We start from the raw sequence: 23,067 nt of genomic DNA, 5'->3' as shown, positions 1-23,067 counted from the left end.
GCCCCCAGCAAGAAAGTGGCCTCGTGGGGCACCTGGGCAGCTCAGTCAGTTAAGTGTCTGAGTTCAGCTCAGATCATGGTCGTGGGGTCCTGGCATGGAGCCCTTACTCAGGTTCCCCGCTGAGCAGGGAGTCTGCTTCTTCCTCTTCCTCTCTCCACCCCTCCCCACAGTTGCTCTCTCTCTCTCAAATAAATGAAATCTTAAAAAGAGAGAGAGAGAAAAGACGTAAAGAAAGGAAGAAAGAAAGGGAGAAAGAGAGAGAAAGAGAAAGAAAGGGAGAGAGAGAGGAGGGAGGGAAAGAGGAAAGGAAGAAACCAGGAAAGAATAAAGTAAGTGGCCTTGCCACACTCCTGGAATTGGAAGACCCGTGGACCACCTCCCTCCACTCCCGCCAGAGCCAGCTGGACCAGGGCTAGCCAGCTGCCCCCCAAATGTTCAATCCACAGGCTTGCTGGAGCCAGCCGCACCAGTTCTGCCTTGGGAGATCAGAGCTGAGCGGTGGGACAGCAGAGAAGCGAAGGCATGAAGCCCAGTCGAACTGGTGGTGCGCGCAGAGAGGGTCCCGGGGCTGCTGAAGACCCAAGGGCCCGAGAAAACCTTTCGCACCCTCTAGGATGGCTATAATGAAATAGCAGGCAATGCCAAGTGTTGGTGGGGATGCGGAGAATGGGAACCCCAGGGCATTACTGGCGGGACTGCGAAAAGGTACGATTGCTGGAAGAGCAGCGTGTGCCAAACGGTTCTTCCAAGAGTCATCGGTGTTCTTAGGACCACCGAGTGACACACATACAGACGGTGAGAACGGTCAGTTCTGTTTGCGGGTATTTTACAGCAGTTTTGAAATACCGAGGGCAGGAGGAAGACAGACGGAAGGACAAGGAAGCCAACTGGGGTAGAGCAAAGTTTTCTTTCTCTCTTTCTCTCCTTCCTTCCTTCCCCCCCACCCTCTTTTCCTTCCTTCCTTCCTTTCCTTTTTTGTAAATGAATTCATTTTTTACTGCAGGATAGTTGGCCGACTTCTTTCTCTCACTGTGGAAAAGGCCAAAAGTCTGGGTGAAGAGAACTGGGGGCTGAGGCGGGGGTGAGGAAGTACAGTCACAAGTTGCATGTGGAAATCTCTGGGGGGGTGCAGGTGAAGAACCCACTGACTTCCTTGTCACTCCTCTGTGGCTCTGGGTGGTGTCTCTGTGACTTCCCCCTGGGGCTGCTCCCCAGGGGCCCAAGACTGTCCTCGCTGGCCATCCCCATGCCCATGGCCATCCCCGCTCTGGGCTTGACTTATTCCACTGTGCTCTGTGGTCTGGGGGTAAAACCCAGGGAATGCCCCGCAAATGCCAGCGTGGGAGGCCTCCTGGGAGCCCTTCCTAGCACTGCCCCTTTCTTCTGTCTTCAGTTCTTTCAAAAGAAGGAATTTCCTTCTTTTGAAGGGAGGACAGGGAAGCTTGGCCTTTATACCAGAGCTCTTGCTGATGCATTCATTTGACCCAGTACTGGTTAATGGTCTGGGTGGGGAGCCCAGGGGTCACTGCCCTTGTGGACTTCAAGTTCCTTGGGAGCCACAGACCAGTGAGTAGAGCAGGGGAACCGCCCAGGCCCCGGGTGAGGAGGGGAGGGGAGGCCTGTCTCTCTGTCTCTGTCTCTCCCTGGGGGGCACAGGACAGCAGGGCAGAGATTTCAGGAAGCCTATGAGTGGGGCTGGTCAGATGGGGGGTGGGACTGGGAAGTGCTCCAGGCAGAGGGAATGGCTCCTGCAGAGGCCTGGGATGGGGACAATTGGGGTTATTTTGATCCTGTTTGATGGAGGAGACAACTGACACCCCTTTCCCAATAGTGAACTCAGAATATCAGAGCTCAGTGTGGGGTAACGGCTGACCTTTTAGCTTCCAGTCCGAGGAATCACATTTCTTTTGTTTTAAGTCACTCAGTCCGGGAATCTGTAAGGGAGCTCTAACAAAGCACTACCGTTGCCCACCGTATTCAGCCCATGCCATTTCTCCTGCTCCTCCTATGCCCATACTTTGCAAATCTGAATTCAGAGCTGCCCGGTACAGGGAGGCCTGGTGCCGGTCAATGTTGCTGTGCGTGGTTTTGTTTTCTGTGACCCGCGGGTCTGAGAGTGGTAGAGGCCTGTGGGAAGAACACAGTTTCTGGGTGTTAGGAGAGCTGAGTTTCTCTGCCCCAGCCCTATGGGTGCTCCATGAGTCGGCCACGCCAGTCCTCTTTGCCAGAAATTACTTTGGAGTAAGCATGTGTTCAGGTTCTGGTCCCACAGAAATCTGCTGGGGGCTGCAGGGGTGGGTGTATTTCTTGGCAATGTGTCCCCCTGGTTAAGAGACCGATGGGGACAGATGCCTTTATCTCCTTTTGGACATTCCCATGCAATGAAGTGATGTTGGAGAATTAGCAGCCCTTCTGTCCCAGAAGGGAAAAACACGAGACACACGGAGAAGGAGTTCAGAGCCCTGACCTGGCTTAGCTGCCAGTTTACTATTCCTGAGCCTTTTCTGTTCTGCTTATACAATTTCTAGTCAGGTATTTTCTTGTGTGCAGCCCACATCATCTTAACCAAAGACAGAAGGAAGGGAAGAGAGACCTAGGGAGGAAGCAAGGGACAAAGAAAGTCAAGGGATTCTTTCCATTCTTTCCATGCAGATTAAATTCCATCTCCTCCAAGGACGTCTCCCAGTTTGCCCCCACTGGAATCCATCTCCCTTCCTCTTGCCCCCCGGGGCCCTCTGTCCTTTGTGACATCTGTCAGTGCTGGTAGACTTGCATGAACTCTGGCTTGGAGGCCACAGCTGGAGCCTCAAAGTGGCCCCTTCTGGGGTCCACACACAGTGTGTTCTGCCTGTGTCCTGGGATGGTAGCCCTGGGATGAACAGAAGCAGGGGGGACTGGGGGAGCCTCTCGGGAGAACCCTCTCCCTAAGGGACACGGGAGTCAGCCGGCCAGACTTATCCCTCTGACAAAGTCTCAGACACCTGAAGAGAGGCAGGGACCTGAGCTTCTCATGGCATCAGTCACTCTCCAGCCCAGCCCTGCCCCCTCAACTAAGGCCTGGGTTCTAGGAGAGGAGAGAGTAGAGACATGTCCCACTAACACCTTTGGGAGAGGCTAAAATGTAAGACAGTAAGGTAGAGCATAGCCCCAAGAAAAGCAGAAACAGGAATTTCCTGGAATATCGATGCCAGGATGGTCCCTGCGATGCCCAGAAATGCTTGGGAACGGAGGAAACAGTAGGAGATGGGATTCTTGCCATGGCTGGAAGGGAGGGACCCTACAAGTTCCAGTTTTTACTTTGGCAATGACTCCATTAAGAACAAACAAACAAACAAACTTATTTATTTATTTATTTGGGGAAGGGGAGAAGGAGAGGGAGAGAATCCCTAAGCAGACTTCCCGTTGAGCACAGAGACTGAAGCAAAGCTCGATTTCAAGAACCTTGGGATCCTGACCTGAGCCCAAACCAAGAGTCGATTGCTTAATGACTAAGTCACCCAGGCGCCCCACACTGACTCCGTTTTTAAGCTCACGTCTAAGCTTGTGTTCCCTGCAGATACAGTGAAACAACTTGCTAACACCCTGGCCCTCCGGGGGCTTCCCTCCCACTGGGTGCTGTTACAGGGGTGGATGTCTCTCTCCCCAACTCTGTGGGCCCCAGGGTCAGGCATCAGTTTGATTCCTGTGTGTGGCTTTCAAGCCACCCTGTCGGCGCAGTGTCTGGTGGCTGCGCAACCCTATTTCCTGACTGGAGTGGTGCTGCCGGATTAACCCCACTCAGGGCGCTGTAGCTCTCCCCGCACAGCCCATTGTATCATATCCAGGACGTAGAAATACCGGGGCAGAGGATGAACTAAAGTCAACATTCAGGCTTTCTTAACGTTAGCAGGAGAAAGTTTGACTTCGGGGGACCATTTCTGTGACTTTTGCATTCATCAATGAATTTCTGTTTTCAAAAATGTGTGTATCGGGAACTTTTTTGTTACAAACAAGAGTGACATTGATTCAAATGACTTCTACCAGAAAGGAAAGTCCAGACATCGATCGAGTGGTTGTAGGCAAAGCTTGGTCTGTAGGCTCCCATGCTGTCCCCAAGACCTGGCTTCTCTGTGCCTGTCCTCTGCTTTCTGCGGGGTCGTCCTGCAGCTCTCTCTGTCTCTCCCCTCATGGAGTGAAATGTGGTGGCCATTGCAGATGTCTCAGCTTCCCCCCAACCCCGGGCTGTTGGGGCAGGAGGGGTGCCCCTCTGGTAGTCCCACCAATGGTCAGAGGGCCCCTTTCTTCCCTGAAGCCACAGTACATAGCTCGCATCTCACTGGTCAGACTGGGGCGTGGACCCAACCCTGAGCCCATGTTTGTGCCATGATGGTGGGGAGTGGGGAGCAGGAGGATAGGGGCAGGGAAGAGGGAATGGGTAGCGGGAGGAAACACAAGAACTGTGTGCCGTGGCCACTGCGGGATACCCGTGAGCAGTGGGCAAGTGAGCGAGAGGGGGAAAGCCCACTGGGACCCGAATTTCAGAGCGGCTCTGCTAACTTGGGAGTGGCTTCTGCTCAGCCTCTGGAGGAGAGTCCAGGCTGGCCCACACCTTGATTTTTGGCCTTGTAGCCCACCCAGGCTTCTGGACTCTGAAACCCTGAGGTCCTAATGTGGTGTTGTTTCCAGCCAGTGAGGGTGTGATCTGGTTTGCAGCACTGGCATGCTAATGAAATCGGGTGCTGTTCTTTTCCTAAAAAGAATGTCCTGTGCCTGGTTCCCCAGTTCGTTCATCTTGAACATCTTAAAGTTCGAGAACGGAGCTTTCTCTCTCTTCCCTGCCCACATAATGTTTCATTTTATGAACTCTGCCATAGCCTATGTACTCATTCCCCCAGGGATGGATTATTTTCAGGGATTGGGGATTAGGGACAATGTCTCAAAGACTCCCCTTCACAAGTGTGTTTGTGGGCTTGTTGGAGTGTTTTCAGCTCGGCTGAATCGGAGACTGGCTAGAAGGCCGGCATCTTCACACTTTACTGAGCTTTGCCAATAGCCCTTCAAAGATGTCCCGTTGACCTTTGCCCCTATGGGGTAGGAGGTGACTTTCTTCTCCCTCTAACTGTGTATCTTTATTTCTGAATTGTAAAATGCACCCAAGAGAGTCTCCCATTGTGACCATTCCTAAACGCATAGTTCAGGGGTATTAAGTACAATCACGCTATTGTGCAATCAGGTTGTTGGTCTTGCAAAATGAAGCCTGTATTCAAGAAAAATAAATACCTCCCTTGAAATCAATTTCACCATATGTGTTAGCTAAGTAGCATTTAAATAAAAACTTCTATTCATTAAAAAAAAAAAAAGAAAGAAAGAAAAAGAAAAAAAAATGACAACCAAATAACTCCCTACTGTCCCAGCCCTAGGAAACTACCCTTGCACGTGCTGTCTCTATGACCGTGATGCCTCTCCATGCCTCCTGTGAGCGGAGTCACACGGTATTTTTTGCTTTGTGTCTGGAAGAGTTCATGGGCATCGTGTGTCCTCAAGGTTCATCCGTGCTATAGCATATGCCAGGATTTCCTCGTTCTCAAGGAATAATGGAATCATGTCCCATTGTCTAGAGATACCACATTTTTAGAAATGGGATTGTGAATCTTTTAAATGTCCCCAAGATGGCACCTGTATGGTGTGGCTGCCATTGGTTTGGAGGGAACTTCTGCCCTCGGGTTGGTGAAGTTCTTTTCTGCTTTTGTGGCCCAGCCTCCAGTTGCTCATGCGTAAGGAGGGAAGAGTCCTGAGAGGCCTTTCAGAGGTGTCTGGGTCTCATTTGTGGAAGCAGGGGTGTCCCAGGGGTGCCAGGATGGCTATGTCTGGAACCTGTGTGAAGTAGCGTGGAAGAATGTGGAGCCTGAGGTTGGAATCTTGAGGAAGGAGGCGGGTCTGGGGAAGTAGCCGATGAAGCAGCTGGAGGAGGAGAGAAGGCCCAGGGGGCCTTGCTGATTGAATGGCCTCAGGACAGGGCAAGGGTGGTGGCAGCTTCAGCAGAGGGAAGAGAAGCTGATTCTTACTGGAAGGGTGCCAGCTGCCATTTCTATGGAACAGGTGGCTTTCTTGAAAAGCTCAGGTCAAGGCACTGTAGCAGGGCAGTGGGTGAGGCAAGGGTCAGGTATCAGGGTACCCAGTGGCAAATGCCAATGTCTAAGTGAGGCCACAAGGAAAGTGGGACTCATTGGGGGTGATTCTGGGATGCAACTGGTGGGAGAGGTGGAGTGGGGGCAGGACAGGGCTCAAAGTGGGTGTAAGAAGCCCTAATTTTTTTTTAAAGATTTTATTTATTTATTTGACAGACAGAGATCACAAGTAGGCAGAGAGGCAGGCAGAGAGAGAGGAGGAAGCAGGCTCCCTGCTGAGCAGAGAGCCCGATGCGGGGCTCTATCCCAGGACCCTGGGATCATGACCTGAGCTGAAGGCAGAGGCTTTAACCCACTGAGCCACCCAGGCGCCCCAAGAAGCCCTAATTTTAAAGGTCTCTGGATCCAAGGTCTCATCAACCCTAGAAGCCAGAGACGGAAGTGGCCTGTGGCTTTGGGGCTTCTCACAAGGACCCATGTAGGGATGAGTCTGGGATGGGAGATTATGACAAGTTTGTGAAGTTATGAGCAGAAGGTGGACACAAGGGAGAAAAGGTGATGTAAAAGCATTAGCCTCTGAGAGCATAAGCCTGGCTGGAGCTAGGCTCCTCTTGTGGCCTGGGAAGTTGAGAAACTGGTCTAGGGTGGTTTTGATGAAGTTTGTTATCTCTGTGAGAAACTCCTGATCTCCTCAGAGTCACACTCTGAGGTGTCACTCAGATGGTGTTGGCCTGTGGTCAGGAGTATAACCTCAGCTTTGATCAGGAAAACTAATGAGAGGTTGGTGAGTCAGCCCTCCCCACCTGATCTGTCTGGTTGGCCAGAGTGCTGCATCCAGTAGCTTCTGTCCAAAACACAAAGGAGGTGTGCCTATCCTTTTTCAACCACCAGTCAGGCTTCCCGGGTCAGCAGGCTGCCCAGGCATTGGGATGGTCCCTTAGAGTCCACTGATTCATGAAGTGTGTCTATAACATGTAGTTTATTTCCATCTGTTTACTTTTTAAAAAGATTTTATTTATTTGACAGAGAGTGAGAGAGGGAACACAAGCAGCGGGGGGGAGAGGAAGAAGCAGTCTCCCCACTGAGCAGGGAGCCCGATCCAGGGCTCAATCCCAGGACCCCGGGATCATGACCTGAGCTAAAGGCGGACACTTAATGACTGAGCCACCCAGGTGCCCCTGTAACATGCAGTTTAGAAGGTATCCAGGGAAGTGCATCCAAATGTGAGAGGAAACTGTGCCATATGGGACTCTTCCCAGGCATTCATCCATCTATGCATTCAAACCATGTGTCATTCAGATCTCCTTCCTTCACTTCTTCATTCCAGATCAACTTCATCCATCCATCCATCCATCCAACTGCTATCAATCTATCCATCCATTTCTCTAACTATCCATCCATCATCTGTCCATCCATCCACCTCCATCCATCCACCATCCATCCACCATCTACCATCCATCCATCCATCTACCCGTCCATTCATTTATCCAAAAAGATGAAAGGAGGTGATGGACATGTTCACTGTCTTGACTGCTATGATAGTTTCATAGGTGTAGACATGTCAAAACAGACAAGATTGTATACTATAAATGCATGCAGGTGAGTGTACTTTAACTATACCTCAGTAAAACTGTAAAAAAAGGAAGGTAATTAGTGTGTATCAGAAGGTCAAAAACGGATACCAATCAAAATATCCATCAGCAGGAGAATGGGTAAGTTCTGGAATATTTCCACAATGGCATAGTACCCAGCAACAGAAAGGAGCCAAAGCCTCCTGCCCACAACAACGTGCATGAATCTCACATGTGAATGCTAATCACAATAAACCAGACACGACAGAATGATTTATGTACCATTCCATTTACATACACTTCACTACTAGAGGAAATGGGACTATGCTGTTTAAGAACACGTGCTCAGATGATTACTAGAGAGACCAGCAAGGACATGAGTATCATTAAGGTCGGGGTAGTGTACTTTAGGGGAGGAGAGGCGGAGGTAAGAGGGGGCTTCTGGGGTCCTGGCAGGGTTCTTGGTCTGGGTGGTGGTTCCACGGATGGTTCCTTCATAGGGACCGGTTGAGCTGTCCATTTTGTTTTGTGCACATCCCTGAATATGTTTTACATTTCATGATTAGGAATGGAGCAATCCATATATACTATGCTTGTATAGAAAGATAAAAAAGAAATTTTTAACAATAGTTTTCCCTGAGGAGAGAAATTATGGAATAGTAGGGAATTGGGGGGGCACAAAGGGACAATTATATTTGTTTTCCTTACGCTTTTTTGTAAGTAAAACAAATTGAAGAACGTCCTCCTGCTATTCATAAATAGAAGTCAAAATCTAAATCATAAATAGGAGGTGAAGTAGGGATCCAAGCAGAGTAGAAGAAAGAACAAGAAGGATGGCTTGTGGATAGTTATGAGTATGGGTGTGTGGAATGGGACATAGGAAGAGGAGGCAGAGGGACTTCAGAGAGATGCAAATCAAAGAGAGACTTGATCCACTATTGCTGGCTTTGAATATGGAGGGGGTCATGAGCCAGGAAATGCCAGCAGCCTCTCAAAGCTGAGAATGACCCTCAGCTGGCAGCCAGTAAGCCAAGGAGCCAGTCCTACAAGCACGTGACACTGAATTCTGCCAACAACCTGAGTGACCTTGGAAGTAGAGTCTTCCCAGATAAGAGCTTGAGCAGCCACCACCTTTGTTTGGCTTCATGAGACCCAGAGCAGAGGAGCAGGTGGAGTCCAGCCAGACTTTGGACCTACAGAGCTGTCACGCACTGAATGGGTGTTGGGTCAGGCCACTGTTTATGGTCATTGCTAGAGCAACAAGAGAAAATTACTGTAGCCATGGGCTGACGTGGGCAATAGAAGTGGTTTCTCACCCTACTGCTTAGGGGGGGGGTCCTCGGAGATAATGCGCCATGGGTCAGGGGCTTCTGGGAATAAAACTGAGAGAAATTCACAAGGGACACTGAGAGGCTGCATTATCGACCCAACTTCTGTTGGATATGGGGAGTGGTGGGAAAGATGGACATTTGTCCTCCCAGAATAGTCTGAGTCACCTTGAACACTCATCTACTCTTCTGAGGTACAGCCACATCTTGCTGACCACAGCCCTGGCAGTTGCAGCCATCGGGTTAACAGAAAGAACGAATTGTGCAGGCACAGGGATGCGTGTGCACACGTGTGTGTGTTCACTGGACTCCAAATGTACCCCAAAGATACAGTGCAAGGACAGAGAATGGTCTTTGGTTGAGTGAATTAGATGCCCTCCACCTCCCCACTTCCGGCTTTTACAGGAGGAAGACAGGGCTCATGAAGACTGTCTCAGTCAGCGTTCACTGCAGAAAACAGGAAACCTCAGGGAATTCAAGAGCAAGGGACTTAAAAGAAGGAACTAAGTACTCAAAAATTCCAAGTAGGACTGAAGGAGCTTGTTCTGATTGGTTCTCAAGGAATAGTCCTAGAGCAATTAGAACTTGCCCACATGGTTGTCTCTGAAGCTCCGAGTTCAAGGACACACATGCAAAGCTCCCGTGTGGGGTTTGGAAAACCCAGCTTAAGAAGTCTTTTGACCCTGGAAACCCTCCTGCCCCCAGACCTCACATTTCCAGGCCCTTGCTATCTAGCCAAAACAGGGAGAAGGGCTAGAGAGATCACCTTGGGGTCAGCCTCCCAACCCCACAGCCTGATTTCCTTCAGACCCAAGTTGCAATGAATTCTGGGAAGTGTGAGTGCAACTTTTCAACCTCTCCAGCTAGGAGGAGGAAACATGAAGGGTGAGTGAAGTCTAACCACATTAGTCACATGAAGGTCTTTGTGTTTTGCTTTCTTCTCTCTCATATTTTAGGTGATAAGCTGCAGTTGAAAGTTCTTGTTTTTTGTTTTTGTTTTTTTGGTAAAAGTGCTTATTTAAGTTTGTGTCTTTGAGTTCACAGCGAATCTCATATTTACGTAAAGCTGGCATGGAGTAGGTTTTTGGGTGACACAAACATCAGTATGGCCAAATGTTAACTGATTTCACTGATATGTTAATATCAAATTAACACCGGTAATATGCAGTGTTCCCAACCAGGTCTAAACACTTTTCCTGGAATTATTTTGTTTGTAAAAGAAAACGCTATTTTACTTTATATTATTTTATTAGAAAACACTATTTTAATAAACAGTATTGTAGCCACAAAGGATACATTACGAAAAAGTATAAAATTTAGGGGAGGGATGGAACCTTCAGTTCAGTTTGTTTTTTTATATATCCCAAGTCATCATTCTTTCCCAATTTTGAAATAGATTCTTATTGTAGTTGTAAGTTTTGATCAGTGTTAAGGTTAAAACTAATTTGTGAAACCATTCACAAATTATTATTGATACGGACTTTTCAGTTTCCTCAAGATCATGCACTGTAGGTGGAACAAAGCAGCATTTAAAGTTAACCAATGGACCCGCAAGTATTCTGATGTGTCTTAACACTGTTGCAATGAGGAAATTGTTGAGGAAGTAACAACCAGGGGTTGGTCTTCCCAAAACACACTGGGGGTGGACTTTAACTAAAAGTAAAAGGATGATCGCTGGAAGTGGTATAGATGGTGATGAGGTAGCCAGAGAGCCCGCAGTCCATTTGGACGGGAGTGTTTCCTGGAGCTCACATTATAATTGGATTGGATGCAAAGGGAAAACACAGGATAGTTTCATTCATAGAGGAAGTTACCCCAACAGTCTGTATGAAGGTCCTAACTTCTGGCCAGAGTTTACAAAAGCCAGAAAGAGAATCATCACCCCGGAAACTGGTGGCAGGAATCCTGAATGCTCACACAGAAAGGAGGATGGGAAGAAGCAACGTTCTGTGCCTCAGGCTTTGATCAGGAGCCGCATCTCTCAAAGCATCAGCAAGGACTGAAATCCAAATTAAGATTACTGCAGAGAGAATAAGTTTGACACCTAAGCGGGAACTTGGTGATTTTTGAGCAATAGGGGGTAATAATGTGCACCAGTCGCTGGGACAGCCGGATGATGCAAACAGCGGAGGGCAAGGAGATAACTGGAGTCAATAGGCAGGTGTGGTGCTTAGTAAGCTGCTGCCCGGAAATCCCAGATCCCGGAAACAGGGCACAGTGAGTGTCACCTAAGGGCAAAGTGGATGAATGCTCGAGACATGTTGACATGTCCCATAAAGCTGTGATAGGCATTTCTATTCTCATTCTGGGTGTGAGGATATTGGATTTTCCCAGGTAGAGTCAAGCACAGCAGACAGTTAACAAGGAGGATCTGGTTGGGTTCACGGGGCTGAACAGCACAGTTCTGGGCAGAAACAGCAGAGTCTATTCAGAGAAGTTTGGGGTGGCCGGCTGAGACACCTCATGCTTGAAGCCAGTGTCCCCCTCTTTTCCATCCTCTGCTTTCTCTGCTGCATCTTTCTGGTAACCATCTTCCGCTTTTATGTCCTCTTTACTGCCTTTAATGATCTCACTTCTGTTTCTCTGCCTTGGTTTTGTTAGAGGCACCTGTCCCTTGAGTAAGCTCAGATGCAGGGTCCCCTCGTGGGAGGAGCAGGAGTCTCAGCCAGCAGCTCCTCCTTCCTTGGAAGGCAGCTCTGCCCCGTGGCCTCCCCTGGGAGAGGCTGGGGGTTGGTCCAGGGGTCACTCCCTGCCCCCACACTGCTTGAGCTTGGCGCCTGTGCTTGAGAGTTCTTCCTATAACATTTCCGAGTGATACGAAAGAGGACTTGGAAAAACAGAAGGTCATGCTGTGCTCATGGTTGGAAAAGTGACTGTAAAGACATAAACTTTCCTATTAATTCTTTGTTCTGATGAAATTTAAAATGAAAATTACAATATATGGTATTTGTTTCCTGAAATAATTTCAGAGGTATAAGTATTATCTTAAGCCATTAGGCTATATTTAGTATATAAGGTATGCTTTATATATACTTTTGATATATAAGTTATTACACTATATAGAATATCTGAAGTGTAATGTTTTATTTATTTATTTATTTATTTTTCTTGAGTATAGTTGACACAGAATGTTACACTAGTTTCAGGTGTACAAAATTTGATTGGATAAGTCTGTATTTTATGCCAGGCTGCCTATAAGTACAGCTGCCATCTGTTACCAACACTAGTGTGACACCACTGACTATGTTCCCTATGCTGTTCCTTTTATTCCTGTCACTTTTTCATCCTGTAACTGGAAGCCTGTACCTCCCACTCCCTTTTTCCATTGTGCCCATCTCCCCACAACTTTCTAAATGGAAAAAAGGACCTCATGAAGAGAGACACATGTTTGACTTATGTTTAGAAAATTTTTAATTTTCTAAAAATTTTTTCTAAACATAAGAAAAAAATTTCTAAACATAAGAAAAACCATAGTTTGAAGGTCAACCAAGAAGTGACAAAATATTTGAAGCAAATATATCATGCCATTAATATATTTATTCCATAAGGAATTTCTACATACTGAAAAAAAAAATAGTAGAGCCTGGTATTGGGTAAAGGACACAAAAAGACAATTCCCCCAAAATAAATTTAATAGTAAACAAACATATGGGAAGATATTAAACTTAATTTGCAGCTGTAAGTGAAAATTAAAGATACTTTCTATTTTCTCTCATTACATTTGCAAGATAAAGGCTGATAATATTTAATGCTGGTGAGAGCCCAGGGAACTGGTATTGGTGGGGGTGTGAACTGATATAATCCATTTGGGAAGTATTTGATTATGTTCATTAGGAGCCATGATTATTCAGAACTGGAGGATTTGTCAGATAATCCTACTGGGTATGGCTTCCATAGAGGGAAATGCACAAGTCCTACCTGTAAAGCTAGAGGAGATTAGCTAGGTGCCCACACCTGCAGGCAATTTCCAACCCACAACATATAAACATTGTCATCACCAGGGAGTGGGCCCCTGTTCCCCAGGATGCCCGCCCCCTCCTCTCGCCTCCTTCATTTGTTCTGCTTGTCGGTGCCATAGATGAATTTGCCTGTTCTAGAACTTTATACAAACGGGGTCATACAGAATGTAGTCATTATGCTAGTGTTTCAGATAAAATTGTTTTTTGCACATATTGTATGGCTATACCTTAATTTGTTCATCCATTTGCCTGCTGATGTGCATTTGGTTCACTTACAGTTTTTAGCTTCATGGAAGTTTCTGTGAACAAACTCCTTTTTTGAAATTTTTTATTGTGGTAAAATATATATAACAAAATTAGCCATTTTAACCATTTTTCAAGTTTTAAAAAAAGATTTTATTTATTCATTTGTCATAGAGAGAGAGGGAGAGCATAAGCAGGAGGAATGGCAGGCAGAGGGAGAAGCAGGCTCCCCACTAAGCAACGAGCCGCATGCGGGACTCAATCCCAGGACCCTAGGATCACAACCCGAACTGAAGGCAGATGCTTAACCGACTGAGTCACCCAGACGTACCCCATTTTAAACCATTTTAAATGTACAATTCATTGGTGTTGATCACACTTAAAATATTGTACAACCATTACCACTATATATTCCCCAAAATTTTCATCACCCCAAATAGAAACTGTGTAATCATTAAGCAATAATTCCCTCATATCCCCTCCCCCCAACCCCTGGTAACCCTAATCTTTCTATCCCTATGAATTTGTCTATTCTAGATAGTCATGTAAGTGGCATCACATGATATTTAACTTTTCGTGTCTGGCTTATTTCACTTAAAATGAGGCTTTCTAGTTTCATCCATGTTATAGCATGTGTCCAAACTTTGCTTCTTTTATGGCTGCATAATCCATTGTACGTATACACTGCATTTCCTTACTCCATTCTTCTGTCGATAGACACATGGGTTGTTTCCAATTATGTCTGTTGTTAATAATGCTGTTAGGAACATTGATACGCAAACATCTCTTTGAATCCCTGCTTTCCATTCTTTTGAGTATATATCCAGCAGTATAATTGCTGGGTCACATATGTGTGATCATTCTTGTGTAATCTTTGTATGTACAGTAAATGTGTTCATTTAGTGTGGGTAAAAATGCAGATGGCGACATTGCTGGGTCACAGGGCAGGTGAGGCTTAACTTCACGAAAAGCCGTCATTCCAAGTTTCAGGGTGATTGACCCTTTTCTACTCCTGCCAACAATGTCAGAAGTAGCAGTTGCTGCACATCCTCCCCAAATCTTTGGTGTTTGCTTTCATACAACCCCCCAACCATGTTGTGCTAAAGCAATTCAATGGAAAAAGGAAAATCTTCAACAAATTGATCTGAAACTGGGGAAACTCAACCAAGCTCACTTGAGATGAATCATAGGCCAGATGTCAAAATTTAAAACCATAAAACCTGGCAGAAAACAAGAGGATACCTTCAGGGCCTTGGAGAAAGCCAAGATTCCTTGAAGAAGATACACAAAGCAGTAAGCCTCACCAGGAAATCCTGGAGGGCCTGGGCTTGACTTGCATCTGTGAGACCCTGCAAGCAGGAAGAAGGTAGGAGCTGCCCAGGTGCTCTTCAGTGGGACCCCAAACACCTGCGTGGAGGCTCGTGACATGAACCTTGTGCTATTCCCCTCAACTCCCCAGGCAAGAACTTACTGGAATATCTGGCCTTACCACAGAACCACAACAAACATGAGTCACCCTCCAGAGGCTCTTCCGCTTCATTAATGTGGTCTTTGCACATTAGACCAAAGTCTTTCCATGGGGTTAGAGCATAGAGAGCGGGGGAAGCTGGGGGAGTCAATGCTGGGGTGGGCTGGGAGAGGGGTGGCAGCTCCTTTCTGGACACCTAGGTAGAGGGGCATCGTGGGATGGGGGATGGGGGAAAATCCAAACTTTGGCGAGAGCCAAGCCCGGATTCAGCGGAGGCAACCCTGCCCTGGAACGGTCCACGTCTAGTGGCACACACCGCAACACCTCAACGTGACTTGTCACAGACAAGCTCCTTCTCTTACTTTTCCTTCTTCGCAACCAGTCCTTCAGCTTCCCAGGCTCAAAATATGGTAAAGCTTTGGCCTCCTCTCTCCTCAGTTTTCTGTGTCCAATTAGATACCAAGTCCTATCAGTCTTCCTTCCAAAGGCCTTTCAGCAAGAAGTCCTCCTGTACCCCATACTGCTTTAACCTACCTGATTCCCATTCTTGTCCTTCCTGGCAGAAGCCCAATTTTGTCCAAAGTGACAACAAAATTCCAGCAGACAGCTTTCTTCCTTATAGCCCTTGGCAGCTGGGGGGTGTGACTGAGATCTATACATGAGATGGAAGCAGAAGGTTTCTGGGAAAGATTTGCTCTCCTTAAATAGCAGTCACCTCTTCCTGCTTCACTCTTCCCATTTTTCTACCTGGGATGAGGCCCTGAGCTCTGGATGAGCTACAGTAGCCATTTTTTTTTTTAAAGATTTTATTTATTTATTTGACAGACAGAGATCACAAGTAGGCAGAGAAGCAGGCAGAGAGAGAGGAGGAAACAGGCTCCCTGCTGAGCAGAGAGCCCAATGCAGGGCTCTATCCCAGGATCCTGGGATCATGACTTGAGCTGAAGGCAGAGGCTTTAACCGACTCAGCCACCCAGGCACCCCTACAGCAGCCATCTTGAGGTCATGAGGCACTCTATCTGAAGACGACATTTCTCTTACTCACATTGCAGGAGACATCACAGGGCTTTCCCAGCTTCTGCTGTGCCTGTGAAAAGGTGGACACATGAACCCCAGAATCAAGTTATAGCTCATCCCTAAAGTAGAACATTAAGCCACCAGTGGAAATGATGAAGGAAATCTGCATAGATGGACCTGGAAGGAGGTTCATATTTTGTTGAGTTAAAAAAGGTGTTTAAAGATAGTTTTTTATGGTATATAATTACACATAAACATATACTTACTTTGAAATATATTCATTTAAAAGTGTAAGTGGATGGTCCTGTATATCTTCAACAGGCTTACTGTATTTGCGCGATTAACTTGTAGGCAGTTGCATTTGAACTTTCTTATCTGATTAAAACATATCTTTTTAATTTTTTAAGACTTTATTTATTTGAGAGAGGTGGAAAGAGAGCACAAGTAGGCAGAGCAGCAGGCAGAGGGAGAGTGAGAAGCAGGCTCCCTGCTAAGCAGGGAGCGCGATGTGAGGCTCGATCCCATGACCCTGAGATCATGACCTGAGCTGAAGGCAGATGCTTAACCGACTGAGCCACCCAGGCGCCCCTAAAATATTTTTTAATAAAAAATAGAAATAGGAGATGAAAATACTTAAAATGCTGAAATTCCGTGCTCCTCAGTCTGGCATTGGTGGCATCCACAATGGACAGGAATAAAGATGGGTGTGTGTGTGTGTGTGTGTGTGTGTGTGTGTGCGCGCGTGCACATGTGCAATGTGTATGAGTGTGTGGTCTGACACTTGGTGTGTGAGTACTTTGCAGAGTGTGTGAGTGTGAGTCATTGTGAGTGTGATGTGAGTGAGCGTATGTGTAGTGAGTGTGTGGGTGTGTCTGCCCTCCTTGGGCTGGGGAGAAGAGCCAGAAAAGACTTGGGGGCCCCCATGTTTCTTGGCTCAATCTGGCCCACCCTGGGGTGTAGTGAACCTGCTTAGCCCACTCTCTGCACCGCCCACCTTGAAGCAGGAAAGGAAGTGAGAATAAGAAGTATCTCAGTCTGACCATCTGGGGAGGGGCCTGGCTGTCCGTCCTTCTGTTTTGAGTCTCCAGGACAGCTGCCCCTCACGCTGTAGTGGCTGCTAGGCCGGCAGTGCTCCTGAAGACACATCCTGAGATGGGTACCAGGTCAGCTAGTGTCCTTCGATCCCATAATAGCTCCTGGACCAGAAGGTTTTGTGGCCAATGATGTTAGGAGAGACTGAGAAGCTGGGGACCCACCAGCAATGCTGGCATGTCAAGGCTACGGAGGAGTCCCGTGGGGACAACACCTGTGGCACCTTCCCAGCAGGGCATTTTCCCCCTGAGGACAGGAACCCCCTCCCAGTACCCTCCCACAGGAGCAGCGCTCACAGAAACCACCCAGGACATTAGCCCACCTCGGCCAGCACAGTGCAGGCTGAAAAGCTTCCTCATGTACAAAGACAGGCCACATGGGAGCCCTATGCTCAGGTGACATTATGCCCATTTCACAGATAAGGGAACTGAGACTCCAAGAGACGGGGAATGTTGCTTAGGTTCCCCCAGCTTTGTCCGGGGCCTGCTGGCCTAGAGCTCCACCCGCTTTCCTTCTCCGCAGAGGGGAGCAGGCTCTGAATGAGCTCAGGGAAGATACAAGAATTTAGAGAATTTAGGCTGACCCATGCTCCTCAGCCCATGAAGGGATTCCCAGGCAGTGGGAGGGAGTGGGGTCGTGAAAGCGAATGCTGAGGGGGGCTGGAGGGCTGGGAGGTGCTGAGGGGACCCTGCCAGCTGGTCCCGGCTGGGCGGCTCTGCCGTCTCAGCAGCTGGGGTGAAAGACCTCAAAACCTCAAAGGGGGTGGGAAGGGAGTTCCAGCCCTGGCAGTGCCACCAGCAGTCCGTGTGGCTGAGGTCAGGGCCCCTGCTCTCTGCACCCAGTCTCTTCCTCAGAGCCGTGAAGGAGGAGGGTGAAGGGTGCTGGACAAAAGATGGGACACCCTGGGTCATGTGAGTGTCAGGTGAACAGGGCACACAGAACGAGTAAATTCCATGCCATGTTTGGAATCATATATGTGAAATAATTATTTGTGGTTTATCTGGTCCTAGATGCTGACTGGGCAGCCTATGTCTATTGCAGGGGAAGGCCAGTGACGTTCATGCGCAGACGAGGACTCAGAGCCCCGGGGAGCTGGGACTAGATCCCTGGCCGGGGCTCACTTTCTTCCTACAGGTTGTCTCTCCCTGTGGACCATGTCACTGATAGGTTGGGCTCTGAGGGAAAAGCCTGCCTCCATGGTGATGGCCAGAAGGCTGGTGAGGAGTTGGGGACCAGGGATTCTGCAGTCCTCATGCTTGGGGTTCACCACCCCAAGGAAGTTGGGCTGGGAGGAGCCGTCAGCATCTACACAGAGGGACCTGTCTCTTAATCCAGCAGAATCTGGTAGCTCTCGGTGGGCTGCTGTGGTGGGGGAGAGCAGGAATATGGGAGGCGGCTGGTGGAGGGAGCCCCCAAAAGGAGGGGGAAGAGAGGGGGAGGAGTGGGATGCTCCATGGCCAAGGGCCCCATTTGATCCCTCAGGTGCAGGGATTTCTCTTCCATTAGCTCATCCCAGGCAGGGTTGGGGCATCATGGCAGCTGCTGCCCTCCAGCCAACCCCCAACTCAGCTCAGAAAGTTCTAGCAGTGTGTGTGGAGGGAGGTGGAAGATAGTGTGTAACCTCAGAAGAACCCATCCTCCCCCTCTTCTGCAGAAGTTGGTATCTGTGTTTGCGGTAAACCAAGTGACCTGGAGAGGTGGCTTACATGAGAAGCAGGACCCGTCAAGGTCACGTTGTGAGGTGGCCAGTCTGCATAAAGGGGGTGTGGAGGCTGTGTCAGCAACTGCCCCACCATGACCTTCTGGGCCCTCCTGCTCCTCGCGTCGGTGCTCCTGGCCACCCCAGGTAAGGACATTCCCCATTCCACTTGCAGCGCCTCCTTAGCTGAGGGTAGGGACAGTTCTGGAGTGGCTAGGCCAGGCCACCTGATTTGAATTCTTTGGGGAAGGCAAGAGAAGAAGAAAGACCTCGGAGAGGAGATGAGGGAAGTTTCCTTTAGGTCAGATCTCTGTGTGTGTGTTTTTGTGTGTGTACTTTTAAAAAAATTTTTTTAATAAACATATAATGTATTATTAGCCCCAGGGGTACAGGTCTGTGAATCGCCAGTGTGCATGCACTTTTAAGAGGGAGAGAGAGAACAGAGACAAAAACAGAGACAGACAGAGACAGAGACAGAGACAGAAGAGGGGTTCATGGATGATGGTAGGGAAGGTATAGTCTTTTCCTCCTGTTTTCCAGAAAGAACTAGAGAGCATGGCTTTGGCACAGAGACTGGGTCAGAGCAGCCCCAGGGCAGAATTTGAGGACAGCATTCTTGGACTCCTCATAAAGCCCCACCCCTGTCCTGTGCTTCTGCCACCTCCTGCGCTCCCTGGCAGCCAGGAGATCTGACTTTCCCTCCCCTTCCACCTATGGAGAGATGCTGATGTTGTTTCTTCTGCAGGTCTGACCTTTTCTGGTCTGACCCGTGAGGACAATGACCTGTCCATGGCTGACATGTATGAGGAGGAGCAGTTCTTTGAGATCCTGGCCAAGGAGGACCCCCAGGTTGGCAGCTGGCTCCCTGCTCAGCTCCCAGAGCACCCACCCCCCCCCCCCCCCCCCCCCCCGTCACCTCTTTGCCATTGTCTCCTCCCTGGGAGTGCCAGGCGGGGCAGCACCTCTCTGCAGGGGGTGGGGGGGGGACTGTGGGCTGAAGATGCTGATTTTGTGCACACCCCTGCCTGGGTGGGGGGGCCATGATGGTGTCCTCCAGGGTCTGACCAGACACTAGAAGAGGGGGAGGTGCTGAGCTGGCTAAGGTGCTATGGGGGGGCGGGCAGGGTCTGGGGTGTCAGTCCCAGGAAGACTAGCGGGAACAAGGGCAGGGCCTACCAGCCCGCTTCAGGCCCTAAAGGACAGAAAGAACATAGACGATCCTGCTGGCTTAGGAGGCACCCCAGAGCCTCATCCTGGGGCCCTGACAAGGGTGTCTGAGAGATCACCTCAAGGGGTATCGTTTTCTGACAGGGTGACCAGATAATCACCCCCTGTAAGACTTGTATGGCTATAATCAAGTGGCTGAGAAAAGTCCTGAGACACAATCACACACAGGTGAGGTCTTGCGATTTGGGGAGCCATCTGCAGGGGGGTCAAGGGCATGAGTGGGGATTCAAGGGGTGGGGGCAGCGCTGAGGGAGGGCCAGAGCTTGTCAGCGGGGAATCTGTGGGCTCCCCTCCTGTGTCTGGGAACTGACTTCAGAGAATCCCCTGAAATGGCACAGCTCTGGGCGCATAAGTGTAGGAAGCAGAGTGCGCGTGGTTTCCATTCCCCTGTTAAAGGAAACTTGTCCCCAGAGAAAGCAGGAACTTTCCCCCGTAGCCCCCACTGCATGTGTCCATGGAGGAGCTTTCTGAGGCTGGTTCCAGGGGGGCCTGGATCAGGACAGATCAACCCCAGCTCTGCCATTCCCTGGCTGCCTGGCTAGGCCCAGCCCTCAGGCTTTCTGAGCCTCGGTTTCCTACCTGAAGAATGAGATGGACAATAATCCCCATCTTGCAAGTGGCCTAAGCCTTTTAAAGGAGCTGGTGGGGTGGGACATGCTTGGCTCCCTGTCAGGTGCTCAGTCAGGGCTGATCGTACCAAGAAGTCTTGTTTCACCCTCCCGCCCTCCCTTTGCTCCCTGATTCGGCTCAGCCTCTTGGTGCTGCCTGGCCCTCCCTTAGCCCTGGGTTTTCAGCTTTATCCTTCCCCTCTGGTAGCAGAACATATGTCAATGGTAGTTGATGGTAGCAGAACATACTTCAATATCGAACGTGCCAAGGCTCCACGCTCTCTCTTCTCCTAACCTTCCTGCCTCAGCCCTGAGCATGAGCCCCAGGCCTGGGACCCAGGCAGCTTGGCAGCAGAACCTTCCATGTGGGTCTAGCAGCCGAGGGCGCCATTCCCCACACAGAGGGCCAAGGGCTGGGGTGATGATGTGCAGGGCACTGAGACACGACAGGGCCAACTGTCCTCTCAACAGCCGGTGCGGGCCAGGCTTGGGCTGGAGCCTGGGCACGAGGGTCAATCGCTCCAGCCCCTGCTTCCATGGCCACCTGGCACCGTCCCACTCCCGGCATGCCACGGTCAGCGGGGCCCAGGGCCTCAAGCTGCTGGGGGCCCGCAAGGGGCTGACCCGGGCAGAGCTCCCCTGACTCCTCTGTCTTTCTGTGGTGCTGTTACTGCAGGAAGCCATCAGATGGGCTGTGTCCGCGGTATGCCGGAAGATATACATACCCAGGCGTGTATGTGACAAAACAGTCACTAAATACCTTAGTGCCATCACCCAGGGTCTCGAGAATGATAATTCCCCCGAGAAAATCTGTGTGAAAATCAGGATGTGCAGACCAGAAATAGGTGAGTGTGGAGGGGACAGCAGGGACTCCTGGCTGGAGGGCCCGGGTCACGACCCCGCGAGTGCTGCTTTTCTCACAGGCAATCCTGGGGTGATAGCAGGTCTCCGTCCATGGTCAACCAGGCACCTGAGCAAGTGGCTTCACCTCAGTGAGCCTGAGTGTCCTTACCTGTGAAGGGGATAATAATCTCTATTTCTTTTCTTTTCTTCTTCTTTTTCTTCTTTTTTTTTGAATTGTTTTTCCTTTTTTAAATTTAAATTCAATTAATTCACATATAATGTATTATTTGTTTCAGGGTACAGGTCTGTGATTTATTAGTCTTATTGTAATACCCAGTGTTCATAACAACCCCTATTTCCAATTTCAAATAAGGATTGAACGAGATGATTATGCATAAGGAGGTTGATGCCAGGGAAGTGGTCTCAGATCGGGATACTGCTAGACATCAGAGCCCTGGTTGATCTCCCCTCCCCCACCCAGCACCGGTCTCGGGGGATGGGAACCAGGCACCAACTTTGCCCAGCACCCTGGGGGGCCTAAGCGCTGGGCTCAGGAACCCTGCTGGCACGGATGGCCCTGCAGTCCCTTCCTCCAGGGCTGCTCAGGCTGTGTCCATGCATCACACCAGGGGGACGTGGGGCAGGGAAGGGCCCCTGAGTGGCTCTGGCAGCTCGTTTAGCCTTGACTGAGGCTTTGGACTTGCAGATCTGGGGTCACCCTGTACAGTGAGCTCCCCACCATTCCCCTTCATGGAGCTTGTGGTTTTTATTTCCAAAACCCCACAGCCTGCTCAGGCTCCTAACTGGGTTTCAGGACGTAACTCTGGGCGTGTTCAGAAGGGGCAGGCGGCTCTGGGTCCCCATTTCCCCCGGAGACCCCACACACCTGCGCACAGCGGGCTTCTCTCACCACTTCAGGTCTTGGAGCCTCTGGGGCCTTACCTGACTTTCGGGAGAAGCACAGAATCTTCAACAACCATCACCAGCTCCTGCCTTCCTAAATCCTGGACAGACCTTCCAGTTTCCCTCACTGAACTCTTTGTAGCGCCCTCCCCTGGCAGAAAATAAAATGTCATGCAAACTTGTAGCCACAGCTTCCGTTCCTTTGGTGGGTATGAGGGGAGGGCCTGGGAGGCATGTCTGGGGGACCCAGACACTCATTCAGTCCATGTTTACTCTATGTGTCCCGCTCCGTTCTAGAGGCTAGGGATTTTGCGGTGAACCAGACAGGGTTAGCGACCTTGAAATATGTATGAAGCCTCACTAGAGACACACACTCCTCTAACAGCTGGGGTACCCCGTGAATATACCCCCAGAAGCTCTCAGACTAGCAGGGGAGAGCAGTAGGCTTGTAGCTGAGAGGGCTTTTGGTCATCAGGAACAGAAACCTGTTCTTTGCTTTTCTTTGCAGGGAGCCCCTTTTTTTTCTGTTTGGGGGGGTATATTGTTTAGGATTCTTTTGCTTGCGAGCAACAGAAACCTTAGCTCATTCTGGCTTAAATGCATAAAGCAATTTATTGGGTGAAATCATTAAACAGTCCATGGATAGCTTCAGGCACAAAATGATCCAGAAATTTGTGGGGTCACCAGAGCTCCGGTCCTGTGAGTCGGCCATTCTCTCAGTACCTCCCACCGCTGTGTACTGAGATTGCTCTCAGACTAGCTTCCTTCTGGGCAGCAGCCATGGGCACATCAGGTCCAAACTTGACCTTATAGACCATGTCATGAAGAGGGAAGGAGAGTTCTTTGCTATCCTGTCTTTCAGAAGCTCCCTTGGAAGAGAATGGCAGGGTCTTTTTCAGACATCTCTGTTCTCACTGGCCAGAATGGGCCTAGCACCCATTTGGAACCCATCCCTCTGTTCCAAGGGCATGGGCTACACTGATTAGTCAGGACACGTTGCTG

General features: G+C 49.4%; 1 protein-coding gene across 4 annotated transcripts; it reads left to right on the top strand.

Moving 5' to 3' along the window:
- The first annotated feature begins 1,476 nt into the window (after positions 1–1,476).
- On the top strand, positions 1,477–22,241 carry GNLY (granulysin). Of its 4 annotated transcripts, none has more exons than XM_059407742.1 (7): positions 1,477–1,566; positions 17,796–17,919; positions 18,440–18,631; positions 19,230–19,333; positions 19,796–19,879; positions 20,996–21,164; positions 22,081–22,241. In XM_059407742.1, exons 3-7 carry the CDS (start codon positions 18,580–18,582, stop codon positions 22,161–22,163), a joined length of 492 nt encoding a protein of 163 aa, XP_059263725.1. In that variant the 5' UTR covers positions 1,477–1,566; positions 17,796–17,919; positions 18,440–18,579; the 3' UTR covers positions 22,164–22,241. The 4 variants fall into 4 exon arrangements, with proteins under 4 accessions (XP_059263725.1, XP_059263726.1, XP_059263727.1 ...); XM_059407740.1 differs by lacking the exon at positions 1,477–1,566 and adding an exon at positions 9,635–9,891; XM_059407743.1 differs by lacking the exon at positions 17,796–17,919.
- The last annotated feature ends 826 nt before the right edge of the window (positions 22,242–23,067 follow it).

This window comes from Mustela nigripes, chromosome 7, assembly GCF_022355385.1.
Source record: "Mustela nigripes isolate SB6536 chromosome 7, MUSNIG.SB6536, whole genome shotgun sequence".
Classification (NCBI taxonomy): Eukaryota; Metazoa; Chordata; class Mammalia; order Carnivora; family Mustelidae; genus Mustela; species Mustela nigripes.
The sequence above is the reverse complement of the archived record's forward strand: the minus strand, read 5'-3'. Positions and strand labels throughout refer to the sequence as shown.